Source organism: Saccopteryx leptura, chromosome X, assembly GCF_036850995.1.
Source record: "Saccopteryx leptura isolate mSacLep1 chromosome X, mSacLep1_pri_phased_curated, whole genome shotgun sequence".
Classification (NCBI taxonomy): Eukaryota; Metazoa; Chordata; class Mammalia; order Chiroptera; family Emballonuridae; genus Saccopteryx; species Saccopteryx leptura.
This window is the reverse complement of record NC_089516.1, coordinates 11,665,865-11,681,079: the sequence shown is the minus strand read 5'-3', so window position 1 is coordinate 11,681,079 and position 15,215 is coordinate 11,665,865. Positions and strand designations below refer to the sequence as shown.

The 15,215-nt window shown below is 45.2% G+C and overlaps 1 protein-coding gene across 4 annotated transcripts in view; it reads right to left on the bottom strand.

Moving 5' to 3' along the window:
* CDKL5 (cyclin dependent kinase like 5) overlaps positions 1-15,215 on the bottom strand; it is a 203,833-nt gene that overhangs the window by 31,740 nt on the left and 156,878 nt on the right. For all 4 annotated transcript variants that reach the window (XM_066357387.1, XM_066357390.1, XM_066357389.1 and 1 more), the window contains exons 13-16: positions 11,644-11,742; positions 11,275-11,380; positions 7,640-7,763; positions 2,127-2,226 (exon numbers count right to left, since the gene is read on the bottom strand). In XM_066357387.1, the coding sequence (XP_066213484.1) occupies positions 2,127-2,226; positions 7,640-7,763; positions 11,275-11,380; positions 11,644-11,742 (429 nt within the window). The remainder of the gene's footprint in view (positions 1-2,126; positions 2,227-7,639; positions 7,764-11,274; positions 11,381-11,643; positions 11,743-15,215) is intronic.

Below are 15,215 nucleotides of genomic sequence, written 5' to 3'. Positions count from 1 at the left end.
ACCTGACTCAGACCACAGTGAGTCAGGGGCTTTATAAGTTTAATGTTGGTCTAAGACAGACAGACATCAAAAGCCAAATCTATACATAAAACACTTTTACTTCCTCGGTTCTGCCACTTTCTTCCACTTAAGCACCCCACAAATGGCTATACACCTGAGGTTAAGAACAGAAACATTAACATAAAAATAAGAGTGGTTAAGAGGAAGAAGTCTACATTCAGTGTTCAGGATGGACAAATATTCTATAGACAATGATAAAGGTGTTACATTTTGATTTGAAATTCTGCTTCAAGTGAGTTTTAGTTAGAGATATAGGCAGTTTTTATTATTATTATTATTTTTAACTTTTATTAATTTTTAGAGAGGAAGGAGAGAGAGAGAGAGAGAAAGGGGAGGGAGGAGCAGGAAGCATCAACTCCCATATGTTCCTTGACCAGTCAAGCCCAGGGTTTTAAACCGGCGACCTCAGCATTCCAGGTCGACGCTTTATCCACTGCGCCACCACAGGTCAGGCCTAGGCAGTTTTTAAAAAATAAACACTTCAGGAATATGGTGCAGTCATTAAAATGAAGATAGTAAAATCTGTGTAGTGACATACATGTTGTGTGTATTGACAGATAGATATTCTATTAAAAACCAGAACGCAAAATTTTACTAGAATGATTACTATCATTTAAAGCAAACCAAAAACCCACCTTTTCCCCATAAACATATGCAGAGGCTAAAAAAGCTAAGAGTAAATATACCAAAATCCTAATACTAGCTGTTATAGGGTGGTAATATTAGAAATGATCATTTTTTTCCTCAATTTTTTTATAATGAGCTCAACAAACCAGCAAGTGAAAGAATAATCTAGAAAGGTAATCTAGAAGTAACAAAGTAACACTTCTAGACAAAAATCCTTACACTTCAGGTATTATTCTTTGCTACTGTCCTCCATCTCATCTTTACTCACCACTGAGTTGTAATCCTAGAATCCTTTTTCTTTTTAAATAAGTAAGAGTCTAGCCCTGGCCTGTTTGCTCAGGGGATAGAGCGTCAGCCTTGTGTGTGGACATCCTGGGTTCGATCCCTGGCTAGGGCAAACAGAGAAGTGGCCACCTACTTCTCTTCTCCTCCCCCTCCTCCTTCCTCTTCTCTTCTTCTTCCCTCTCTTGCAGCCAGGGCTCGATTGTTTCGAGCATTGTCCCCAGGCACTGAGGATAGCTCAGTTGATTCAAGCATCGTCCCCAGACAGGGGTTGCCAGATGAATCCCAGTCAGGGTGTATGCAGGAGTCTATCTCCCCTCCTCTCCTCTCACTTAAGAACAAATAAATTGATCAATTTAAAAAGTAAACGAGAGTCAATCATGTATGGAAGTAAAACTAGAAACAAAATCATTTAAAATGGCTGACTCAACGTTGTCCAGTGTGGAAGATGTCATAAAGCAAACAGGGAAGCAGGCCTGGCTTGCCCGTGTTTTCTCATGTCACTAGCAGCAGAATCCGTGCTTGGGCGGGTCAGTGACGTGATGACCACAGTTCCATGGAGCCAGCCCTGGGTTCAGGCGGAGGGCTCCCAGGAGCTAAGTCTTGTTTCATTTCACAGTCCAATCACAGGATAAACTAAACACGTCTTCCTACTAAAACAAGCTCTGAAATGTCAAATACTATCTCCTCTCTGCGACTGCAGCCCAGTAATGTACTTGTCAACATGGGAACTGGATAACCAGCCAGGGGAGAATAATGAATGATGGTTAGTTAAGACTTTTAAGATTGAAACATAAAACAAAACCATTTACTGAGTTTTTACATATCTTTAACCCCCAGAAATAAAATAAATCCTGTAGTTTCATAGTTTTTGCAAGAATACAAATCCACATGGACAAGACGCTTATTTAGAGAGGCTTAAGTGTTCTCTCTCACCCAAATTAAATTTCTTCTATTCCTGGAGATTCTGTTGAATCTTGAAAAGGCTCTATGACAGGAGGATCGTTGTACAGAATTGGAAAAAGAAACATACAGCATAGGTATGTCACATCTCAGTAAGAAAAGAATTCACTTCGACGGCCACGAACAAAATGTAAAGTGCCATGGACTAACACAGACTCGTATGACATTGGATATGAAATTAGCCATCTACTTACTGTCTGGGATTTCTTCTTTTTCTTCTTCATTGACTTGAAAAATCCTTGCTTTTCCTTTTCCTTCAGTTGTTCGGAATGACTAATATTTTCAGGACTTTTCCTAAATGGGAAGACATTGTTATCATATTGATTTTTTAGTCATTCTCATACCATTATATGACAAAGATAACAAAGATGAAAAACGCATGACACCAGGTTCAAAGAGCCACGAAGATTCAAGCACACAGGTAAAGAGCATCTGAAAAGCACAGAGCAAACCGAATGTAATCAACCATAGTTAATGATTAAATCTTTGGCACAGACTAATTCAAACTAGCAATTTAAGCATTATTACAAACGGTCTGTAACTGTGTGGCATGAACATTTTCATGCTGTTGTAAACCTTAGAATTAGGAGCCTAAAAACCACATGGTCGAAGGACGCCTGTTCTGCAGCCCTCCAAGGAAAAGGGCAGAAACATTTTCATTGTCTTTGTTTTTCCATTTACCTTAAAACCAACTTGACAAGTTCATTATTAGTGGCTTGCCAAGGTACTGAACATAAAAAAACAAACAAAACAATTAATGCTACTTGAGAAACATTATGAATTAAAAGTATAAATTACTGGAAACAGGAAAATTCCTTTATAAAAATCTTGTATCTGGCCCTGGCTGGTTGGCTCAGCGGTGGAGCGTCGGCCTGGTGTGCGGGGGACCCGGGTTAGATTCCCGGCCAGGGCACATAGGAGAGGCGCCCATTTGCTTCTCCACCCCTCCCTTTTCCTCTCTGTCTCCCTCTTCCCCTCCCGCAGCCAAGGATCCATTGGAGCAAAGATGGCCCGGGCGCTGGGGATGGCTCCTTGGCCTCTGTCCCAGGCACTGGAGTGGCTCTGGTTGCGGCAGAGCATCGCCCCCTGGTGGGCAGAGCATCGCCCCTGGTGGGCGTGCCCGGCCGGGCGCATGCGGGAGTCTGTCTGACTGTCTCTCCCCGTTTCCAGCTTTTAAGAAAAAAGAAAAAAGAAAAAAAAAAATCTTGTATTTATTTATTAAAACTAAATAAAAATAAATAAGAAAAAAATGTGGACAGAAACAATGCTTCATAGAAAGGACTCTTCTGGGAAAAAAAATCTCTAATTGAAAATATTGACATTAAGTTTCATGTCACTGATACCACCCAGGCATTTTAATATAAATAGATATTAAAAGACAGCAAACAAGATACCTTGGCCCCAACAAGTTGGCTACTTCAGCTACAAGTAGGGTACAGAGGCCCTATTTTACTTAATTTAATTTAGTTTTTAAAAAGCAATTCAACTGGCATTATTTTTCAAAAAGGCACATTCCATTGGCTCAATCTAAATGTGAATATCTACATGACTGTGGACAACCAGTTTCTTAAATGATTAGATTCCTTCTACTAACCATTCCCTAAAATCAAGAGTAGAAACATTAAAGGTGACAGTTTATTCATATATATGGTTTTAGAACACCAAACAGAAAAGATGTTATTAGAACATCTAAGAACACATAAGCAAAGCAATATCCTTTTACTTGATTAAATCCGTGTGAAGGCAGAAAACATCTCTATAAACTACTGCAGATCTGCACAATAAAAACATCAAAAAGCTATTAAAAATAAATCACATAGTCAAATAATTCCATTAATATGAAGGAATATTCAAACTGCAACACTAATTGAAAATAGGATTCAAAATGTTCCACATAATATAAGCCTAATTGTATTTTTTAAAAAGTAATATATGGCCCTGGCCAGTTGGCAAAGTGGATAAGAGCGTCAGCCTGGTGTGCACAGATGTCCCAGCTTCTACCCTTGGTCAGGGCACACATGAGAAGCGCCATCTACTTCTCTCTTCCCCCCACCTCTCGGAACCCTCACAGCCAGTGGCTTGACTGGTCTAAGCGTTGGCCCTGGGTGCTAAGGATAGCTTGGTTGTTCTGAGCACATCAACCTCAGGCACTGAGGATACCTCGGTTGGCCCGAACATTTGCCCCAGATGGGGGTTGCTGGTGGATCCCGGACAGGGTGCATGTGGGAGTCTATCTTCCCTCCTCTCACTTAAAAAAGAAAAAGGGAAAAGAAAGAAATATATGTGTACATATACATATATTTTTTAAAAGGCATAAAGAAATAAAATCTTAATAGCTATCATCTCTGGGTAAGAGAATTATTTTGATGACTTATTGTTTATTCTTTATAATTTCAACACCAAGATGTAGTGCAGATATAATAATAAAAAAATTTTACAAACCACATACAAAAAATGTATTTGAAAAACCAAGAACTCGCCCTGGCTGGTTGGCTCAGTGGTAGAGCGTCGGCCTGGTGTGCGGAAGTCCGGGGTTCGATTCCCGGCCAGGGCACACAGGAGAAGCGCCCATCTGCTTCTCCACCCCTCTCCCTCTCCTTCCTCTCTGTCTCTCTCTTCCCCTCCTGCAGCCAAGGCTCCATTAGAGCAAAGATGGCCTGGGCACTGGGGATGGCTCCGTGGCCTCTGCCTCAGGCGCTAGAGTGGCTCTGGTTGCAACAGAGCAACGCCCCAGATGGGCAGAGCATCGCCCCCTGGTGGGCATGCCGGGTGGATCCCGGTCGGGCGCATGCAGGAGTCTGTCTGACTGCCTCCCCGTTTCCAGTTTCAGAAAAATACAAAAAAAAAGAGAAAAAAGAAAAACCAAGAACTTAAGATCAAAGACAACAAAGGGGGGAGGGGAGAGGGGAGGGGGAGGGGAAGGGGGAGAGGGAGAGGGAGAGGGGGAGGTGGAGGTGGAGGGGGAGAGGGAGAGAGGGAGAGGGGGAGGGGGAGGTGGAGGGAGAGGGAGAGGGGGAGAGGGGGAGGGAGAGGGGGAGGTGGAGGGAGAGGGAGAGGGAGAGGGGGAGAGGGGGAGGGAGAGGGGGAGGGGGAGGGAGAGGGGGAGGAGGAGAGGGGGAGGGGGAGAGGGGGAGGGGGAGAGGGGGACAGAGACAGAGAGAAACAGGAAGAAACAAACATGACTGAAGAAGCAATGATCATTTCTTCTAAAGGTGTTTAGCCTAAAAGTTAATGGAAATCCCAAGGAAATAAAAGCATGCACTGTAGACCCATGTGGTCTTGAAAGTCATTAGGACCTGCAATTTTAAATATCATTGGGAGTCCCAAGTTCTGAAGTGAAAGCTTTATAATGCAACACAACCAATAAATGACTAGTGTTGGAACTCTGAATAATCCATTAATAGTTTTGAAAGCTAGAAAACTTCAGACATGACAGAATGGGTGAGAATGAAATCAATGGAAACTTAAAGATTCTTTAATTTGTTATAGTGCTGGGGAAAACACTCTTGGTCCCAATGAGAGACTGGACCTAGGCCCTGGGAAGTCGGTCAAACTTTCTTATGACAAATACTTTAGGGATTAAGGAGGCGAAACCCTCTTGTATGAGGCCTAAAGACAGACTGCCCTAAACTCAATTCTAGGCCACAGGATTCAGCCACGGCAGGGGTCCAGGGGACACAGAACAGTGTGGCTCGCTGCAATCACAAAAGTAGGACCCTCAGGACCGAAAGGATCCTCACAGAGCGAGCACCTAGTACAGCCAGCAATGCTGTTTTTCCTGTTCTCTAACTTCCAGAGGTTAAAGACTTATTGATGAGATAGCTCATGTCCTTCCATACTGGGGTCTGCACAGCACAGTATTGAGATTAACAGGTAGAAGATTTTATCATTCAGAAGGGAAGTTTAACAAAATCTCAAAGGTCTGTTCAGGGTCAGCAGTACAAGTGCCTTCTGCCAATCCAGGGGCTCTTTTAGGGGGAACCTGTTCATCATGACTGCAACTTCAGGAAGGGAATGCGTTTTACTACGAGAATGATGATCTGGCCAGAGAGGAAGCGACGGCTTGAGACACTGGTCCTAGGAGGAGAAGGATGTGCGATGGGAAGAAGAGCCTCTCCATTAAGATGGAAGTGAGAGGACGGGGCAGAGGAGGGTGACGAAAAAGGAGCAGGACAAAAAGCCCAGTGTCTGTTGTTCTTTCTGACCCCAAACACAGGGCAGGGAATCAGAGACCTTCTGCAGCACCCTTGCAGAGGCCCTGGATAAACGGGAGCCCGGGGGAGCGGGGGTGATGAGCAACTGAGCAGAGGTGGGGGGCAAACCCCAGGCAGGCAGAGCTCCCAGAGGCCGAAGCAGAAAAGGGAGTAAGTTACCCCTGAACTAGAAGATGAAAGCTAGGAGGGAAGCGTGAGTGCACACGCATCACAAAAGATCCAGAGGGGAGTCGGAGCGAGCGCAAGTGGGAGAGAGATGGAGGGGGAGGCAGAGAGAGAAAACAGAGACAGGGAGAAACAACCCAGAGACATCACACAGAGAATTAAGAGAGACACCAAAGGGAGACAAACCTGGGGGACACACTCAGGGACAGAGATGGAGAGAAGCCACCTGGAACACGGGCCCCTGAAAAGCCACGTGCTGTACAAGAGCGAAGAGAGAGGCCTGAACATCTTCAACCTCTGGGCACAGTAACAGTGAAAGCTTGATGTGACCCTGTCAACAAGGTCCAAACTGTGAAACCACATAGGGTTAGGGAAACTGACCTAAGGTCCTCTGTGACTTCTGACCAACACCAGAGATGGGCTATCTGACAGACTGGTCTTATTCTAAATTAGGTGTGTTATATGGACGCACCATTTTATTCTACTGGTGGAGAACCTGGTAGGTAGTTCTATGAAATATACATAAGTGCCACTCATATCTGGATTCGGGGCAGTCCTTTTGGGCAGATGAGAATATAAAGTCCACATTACTCTTTTTAGAAAGTCCTACTCTCACACAGACCTGCTAATGAGACTTGAGAGATGTTATAATTCTCTCCCTAAGTTCTTATTACATATGACACAAGAAGATAAAAGGATAAGCAAAGCTGACACATCATTTTAACTTCTGGCTACCATTCCACTTTGATGACAGCATAAAGAATTGTTTCTCCACTTCCTTCTTTTCACTCTGAAGACGGTCAAGTGTTACGGAGGTGGAATACAGGTGCTGTGGAGTCAGGACCCATGTAGGTCTAGGTCCTGGCTCCTGTTACTGGCTGTCCAGCACCAAGCAAGCTCCTTACCTTTTCTAAGCTGCGGTTTCCTCATCTGTAGAATGGGTGCCACCCCTGCTTCAAAGGCTGATTGAGAGAACTGAGACAGTGCCCACAAAGTGCTAGCAAAGTTTCTGCTACATGGTTCGATAGCAACAAAAGAGGAGACAGTGACAGACATCAATCATGTCAGAAAAACACAATGGAAGACTTATGAGGTATTCGCTGATCCAGGAGATTTCTTTCTTTTATATGATATTTGACATAAATGCTGAACTTGAAAGAAACCATTACAAATAATGACAAATCACATTTTCTTTATAAAACAATCTCTCTTGAGAGAAAGAAAGGCCTAGCAGGAGGAAGAACGCTAAAAAGTTTATCCAAAATTTCTCTGAAATCTCGAATCTCCAGATAGGAAAAGTAAGAGTAAAAACAAACGAAAATACTTACCATGGTTCAAATGCAGTCTGTCTTTTTGGGTGATTAGTTCCAGAACCACTGTCTGATGGTAAAGAAGAAACTCTGCTCGATACATTATTCTCATGGAAAGAATTGTCTGGCCGTGGAGATGGCACTAAATAAAGAAAGTCACTAATGTATTCTTTTTTTTTTTTTTTAGTTTATTAAGGTAACATTAGTTAACATAACTATACAGGTTTCAGGTGCCCAATTCTACAAACATCTCTGAACTCCATTCTGTGTTCACCCCCTAATCAAATCTTGGTCCATCACCACTCATCCTCCCGTCCCCTCCCCCACAACCCATCCCCACAGTCACCAACCACATGGTGTCCATGTCTAGGAGAGGTGTTTTGGTTTGTTTTTTGGCTCTATGCCTCCACCTTCCTCATCCAGCCTTGATTTATTCTTTTGGTCAAAGCAGTATTCAACTTATTCTATTGAATTTTTTTTTTTAGATTTTATTTATTCATTTTAGAGAGAGGGTACAGAAAGAGAGAGAGAAAGGGAGGAGCAAAAAGCATCAACTCCCGTATGTGCCTTGACCAGGCAATCCTGGGGTTTCGAACTGGCGACCTCAGTGTTCCAGGTCGACGCTTTACCCACTGCGCCACCACAGGTCTCTATTGCATGTTTTCTCACACAAATAAAAGACAAACAGAAATGTCAAAACCCTCATCTGCCCTTCTGATAATTTGTGTTTTCTGAGGGTGGAGGCACTCCAGGGAACTTTCTCCCTACCCCCACTGCTTATAAGAGCAACTTGCAAGGGCCAGTTAACACCAGGCAATATATATGGTATTGCCAGGCAGTATCAATTGACCTGTCAGCTGATAAACTGAAAAGCATTGTAGGATATTTACAAGTATGAATAGGATAGCTTCTCTTCACTGTTCTGACATTCTCTGAAGTTGAGGCTTTTTGACATCATAGACCCAACTATGCAAACCTGTTCTTAGTCTGAAGTGACTCTTAACAACATGCGTGTTAGCTTATACAGACCCTGTTTCAGCCTGGACACTTAGGAGGCAGCACCAACTTTGTATTTTCAAATTCAATGCCAAAGACATTCAGTTACTTGCGCAAGAATACAATTTTTTTCTCTAAGTTCTCAATCCAGGGAGAAACAGAAAGATAAACCACGATGTGTATGAGAAATACTTTCCTGCTTTTTAGATGGGGTTACTATTTTTTTACTGTCAATTTCTAAGGTTGGTCATAAATCAAAATATATTGCAAATTTCATCACAAAAGGAATATACAGGCTGTATGTCAAGATAAGTGACAGCACTTCACTTGACTCTTGACCAGCGGACTGAAATGGGAAGTAGTGTGGAAACACCTGTCATTTCTGTGGTGCCACTAAATCTTCATCCAGCTAGATTTAGCAGGAACACTGAAATGGCTGCTGTCTCCAGATGTTCATCTAGTTAAATGTTTTCTTTCTATTTCTAGACTTCCTAAAATAAAGAGGTTCTGCCTGCCAAACCCTGAAGTGAATTATCTGGAAGACAAATGGGGAACTTTGCTGATATTAACTGATTTAATTTACTTGCAGTAAAAATAAAACTGTTTCCAGATTAATTAGAATTTTGCTAACATTTTATATTAAGGTGTATTCCACAGACATCTATAGAAATAGCACATATGCGGTCAATTTTGGAAGGTAAACTTACAATGATAGAAGAAAAAGGCCTTTGCTCATGTATACTATAAGCTTTTGTTTCAATTAGCTTTAATCTCAATTAAAGTTTTAGTCCTACAAGATTCTAAAGTAAGTGTGGCATGAGAAAAAAAATGCATTAAAAGGCGTACTGAATTCTGACCAGGCAGTGGCACAGTGGATAGAGTGCCGGACTGGGACACAGAGGACCCAGATTCAAAACCCAGGTTACTGGCTTGAACGCAGGCTCACCAGCTTAAGCGTGGAGTTGCTGGCTTGAGTGTGGGATCACAGACATGACTCCATGGTCATTGGCTTGAGCCCAAAGGTCACTGGCTTGAGCAAGGGGTCACTCACTCTGCTGTAGCCCCCCGGTCAAGGCACATATGAGAAAGCAATCAATGAACACCAATGAACACTAAGGAGCCTCAACAAAGAATTGATGCTTCTCATCTCTCTCCCTTCCTGTCTGTCTGTCTGTCTGTCTGTCTCTCTCTCTCTCTCTCTCTCTCACACACACACACACACGAAATATTCAATGCTTTATACTTTTTCAAAGCGGGGCTGGGAGGGAACAGAGTAGCCCTGTCACTCAATGTGTACTTAGTGCTGAATAACACTTGTATGTACTTATTTAGCTTGGATTCCTGGTTAAAATGACCAAGCAGCCGCCCATGTCCTGCCCCCCCCAACTCCTGCCCCTTTCCAGCTGTTCTCTCAAATGACCACAATCGTGAGGAGCCAAGCAGTGTGGCTGTGAGTTGTGGTGCCCCTTGAGGGCTTTGAAGAGTTGAGCCTCCCAACCCCGGGACCTGGCCCCGCCCTGGTGGGCCTGCTGTCTCCTCCCTATAGGCTGGGGCTCCCCAAGGAGCTCCCATTCTGTTACAGCGTAGCTCCTCAAAGCCGATGCCTTTCTGTGTCAACATTTCCTAAACCCAACAGCCCCCAAAGCAGCTGCTTTACCTGTCTGTTAAACATCAAGGTACATTTTTAAGGCTGCACAAGTACACTTGAAGATGCTGTGTCATTCAATCAACAAGTATTAATGAAACTGCCAGGCAGTACGCTAGTCAATGGGGGCGGAAGAGGAGAGAGAGGGACAGGGCCTCACAACGTCGTGAGAGAGAATGCAGACAGGGACTCCGCACCGTGAGGTCTGCGTCGTGTTCGAGGCCTGAGCAAGAACCACGGGTGGAAGTGGGAGGAAGCGCTTCAGTGTCTGGGTGAGCAGGGAAGACATCACACTGCCGAGGACCTCACGGTAGAATCTTGACAGGGACAGAAACAAGCTATCTGAAGGGGGGGTTCAGGCCTGTGGGAGTCCCAGGCTGGCAGCAGAGAGGAAGGGGAGCGGCCGGAGGGGATGGCAGGGCCAGGGCCTGGGGAGTCGGAACGCCAGCTGTCCTCAGGAAGGCACGCCTCGTCCTGATGCTGATGAGGAGCACCAGAGGACTCTTCAGCAGGTGAGAGACGGGAGGCGGGGGGAGGGAGCAATGGGTTGCCTCGCTCTGCGGGTTTTCCTGCAGCATTTATTACCACGCTCTATATAATTATTATATTTAGTGCGGCTCTGTTCCCAGGAGGGTGTGCACTGCATGACGGTGAATATCTCCAGCTGTCATGTGCACTGCCATGTTCTAAACTAGAACAGTGCCAGGCACACAGGTGACACTGGTCAGCACTTTATCGCTTAACTGAGTCAGTGCGTGGTGTGGTCAAAACACAGCTTCAGAGGGGCCATTCCAGAAACTGTTCTGAGGGTGACCTTGGAAATAGCAAGACTACTCTTAAGTCAGAAGCCTCGAGGACCTGAAATAAGACAGCAGGACCCACAGCCAGGAGAAACACTAGTTAGGTGACAGCGCAGGGGACTCACAATGACCTGAAGCCAGGGCAGCAAATGGTACTGGAGGGCAGGGCTGGAGGTGCGGTGAGGGGCTGAGGCGTCAGGGGCCAGGCTTACCTCGGTAGAAGCTGCCCACTCTCCTCGGAACAGGGTCGTTGTACAGATGTCTGTTTTCCTTGGGGGCAGTGCCGTCATCAGAGTGGGGGTCATGATACGCTCCTCCCTGAGAAGGAAACAGGTGTATATAAAGTAAACAGCCTGTGAGCTTAGAATAGTGCCTCTGTTGATCTATAATTTACTCCAGGATCTTTGAAAGAGAAAATTCAGAATTCTGGCATGAGGAAGTCTACTTTATAAGCCAGTTCAAATGATTTGTGGGAGATTGGGTAGGGATCAAGTTTATAAAGCTGGGCTGTAGTGATGTCGAATGACCAATCTTTACAGACAGGTTTTATCGTACAAGGTGGAAGCTCTGGGAACTCAGACCTCAGACTTTTGCCGTGCGTGGAACGAAGCGCCGTCCCGGGAAGCGTCTTTACCGGAAGGTCTCACCACAGCCATCTCGGGAGGGAGCTGCTCCCCGGGCTGGAATTGAAATGGAAAAGCGTTTACAAGAGTCCTGGTAAATGAAAATCAGCCACATTGCCATGGGCTTTATGTGGTATAACCAGCACCTTAACCAACTAAAAGGAAAAGTGTCAGTTGGCTAAACCACAAATTGTCCCATAAAAGAGTGAGTCATCTGATGAATGTAAAATAAGTCAAACAGCTGTCACCCAGACGGAAAGTGACGTTCTCATTAAAGTCAAGGCAAGCAGGGAATGAATTACTCTGAAAATAGTTCAATTAATTATTAAAAACAAAGAAAATTATCTTCCTAATATCTACACAGCCACGGTTCTGTGCAGCACACTAATTAGAGATTCTATTAGTTAATCCAAAATTTCTCTTGCAGATGTTTGGCTGAGTTCTCCATGAAGAACTGTGCAGATTCAAAATTATTTTTCATGAAGGACTTAGACGGCACATTCAAATGAAAACTAAAGTTCTTTGGCTAGATTGAGGCATAGAATCAGTACTCAATGATTTCCACCTTACAATTGTCTAAGTACTGTAGTTTAGGTACTTAACTTCTCTTCTGAATCTTCCCTAGGATAACAGTACTTACGTTTCATGTACTTTCTTAACCATAATTACGACACTGTTCATCTTGAGAGAGACTACCTATTTTTCTCAAGAAAGTAATTCACCAGCTAAGAGCAGCGTTGGTCTACAATGGTTTTCAATGAGAGAAAAAGCAGCATTTTCTACCCTCAGAAAAAGAGATTAAGGAACAAAATTACCCAGCCATCAAGAGGAGTTAGCTGCTCTGTGTATTATCTTGAGACTTATGTGATAGAGCAAAAAATGTTTTATTTAAAATTTAAACTCCGAATCTCTCTGTCTCCCAACCCCCTCCCTTCTTCCCCAAATGTGCTGTGAAAGGTTCTGGGCAGAAAATCATCCAATGTAGCCTTTCTTTTTTCTATTTTACGACAAGATCTCATATGAATTTTACCACCTGTATTGTTTACAAAGGTCTCTAAAAAAATATTTCAGAAAACAACTGGTTTACATCTCACCTAAACTCTTAAACGGCAGCGCCAGTCTAGTGCCCTTTCCCTTGCAGTTAGCCATACCACTTTGCGAGAGCGACTCCCTCATGTACTCACGCCACCTGCCACCTCGGCGCCTTTCAACTTGTACCGTCCCGCAGCTTGGCACTGCTCGTCCCGAACTGGACTCCACATTCACTGACAGTTGGACCTGTGCTTTGCCCACAGTAATGGTTTATAATTTGCTTATTTCCACCATGTTCACCAAGTCTTTTTTTCTGGAACTCTAAGAGCCAGTCCACTGGTTGTTTTCCAAGTTAAAGCTTTTGTCTTGCTTCCTGCTTCTCTGTTCACACTATGCTCAGTGCTAGCAGACTTGACCTGGGTCTGACCATGACGTCTTTGGGCAGCCGCCGGCTCCGGAGAGCTCTGCAGGCCCTACAGGTCCCTGTCTCTAGCGGGACTCCTTGGGGCTCCTCCGACCGCTGCTCTGACACCAATCATGGCATGGCCTGCCTGTCCTCTCATCTGGGCGCCCGATGGTCCCTCTGACCTCATGGAGAACACCTCTGCTTCGAGGCCCAGGGTCACTTCAACATCACCACGTCAGCGTGCCACAGCCCCAAGAGCGCGCTGGGGACCTGGACACTGCCTCGTGAGTCTGGCGCGGCCCTGAGCTGGCTGGGAAGCTCGGGCCGCCCCAACAACCTCTCAGAGCCTCGGCATGCTCACGTGGGAAGTGCCGGGGCTGAATTCAGCGGCTTCAAAGTCCTCCCTTCTCTGAAAAGGAGCCCCTAGAAAATCAACCCGAAGGTGTTCTTTTCCCTATAGTATTCAGTCCCTCAATTCACAAGTCCTGCTGTTTCCACTTGTGAGGAGTCTTTAAGACCCACTCTTTGTTTTCCCACCGCACTGACAGTCTAGAACATTCTCTGTTCACCTCCTGCTTCGATGATTGTGAAAGCCACCCCAAATCTTGCATTTCTGTTCTAGCAAGGTGGAACAAGTTGCCATCCCCACAGCATACCATGCTGTTTAATCTTTTACACTCCTTGCAATCCTCTTTTCCACTCTCCCTTCCAGCCTCTTTCCTGATGTCGACTCCATTTTCTTCACCTAGTAAGGCCCAAAAGTGTCTGCTCAGACACCGCCTCCCCTGGGGGCCTCCCACAGGCCCCTGCCTCACTACACCCGCCTGTCCCTGAGGCTGGAGAGCTCCAGCGCAGCGTGGGCACGCAGCCCGCCGGCGCTCTAACAACCTACACGCTGGTGGCCCGTGTGCGACCCTCATCCCTGCCCACGCACTCCGAGAGGGCAAGAACCACACCTTTCTCATCTTTCTCATTAGAGCCTATCACGGTGCCCAGCTCAGTAAATGCCCGAACACACCTTCGTTCTAGCCTTCCAAACCTCTCTCCACATCCTAGCTCAGAGCAAGGTCTTCAGTTGCCCCTCAAGTCCTTTCTGAGTGGTCCAGCTCACAGTGCCCTCTCTCTGTTCTCAACTCCTATTTATAGCCAGTGCCACAGGAATGCGGCTCCTAATTAATCCACTGTTATGTATAATTTCATCTTCCCCGAGAGAACCGGACTTTCTCAAGGGAAAGAACCCTTCTGAGTGCCTGCGAACACCAAGCATCGAGAAGGTGTTCCACATCTAAACAGCCACCATCACGGAGCAGCGACAACCACTAATCTTTGTTCCACACTGACTGCGCTGAGCACTGGGCACAGAGCTTTCTACACTGTCTTAAGCCTCACAGCCCACTCAGATGAGGACTCTGCGGCAGAGACTGTACCGCGCTCCCAGATTCACAGTTTGAAGCACGCTGCCGACCGGGGATACATCCAGACCCCGGGCCGCCCGGCCGCCCAGCTGAGCTCTTGGTCGCTTGGCTACAGGCTCTGGCCGCTCCTGGCTGCCCATGCCTGCCTCCCAGGACGCATCTCGCTGAGCCTCCCACTCCATTTTCCATCCACATTCCCTGCAGCTCTTACACACGACAATGAACGTGCTTTCACAGCCTCTAAAAGGGCTCCCCGATGTGAAACTCTTCTCCTTCTGACACAGCCTTTTCTGTACCTTAACTTCTCTGATGCAGCTGAATGTTTAATATCCCAAAAGTGCAATTTAAAGAAAAAATGTTCTGTTCTGCTGCTTTTAAACAGGTCAGTGTCAGTTCCAGGGTCTGAAGATCAGTAAGATGGAGAAAGCGCTACAAGCATTGCCTCGAGATTTAAAAACAATCTCCAGACTAAGTATTAACATTTGTTCTAGCCCGATGTTGAAAGTTCTCTATAAGTCTACAGAAATTGAAGACTTTCCAATTCAGTTAACATACCAAGTAAGGTTTCAGCAAAGTGGTTCGCAGCAATTAGAGAAGAGTCCCCATAAATGCACACTCAATTTTGAGAAAATAAAAAACTAACCCACATAGCTCATGAATTCTACAGTAAATCCAAA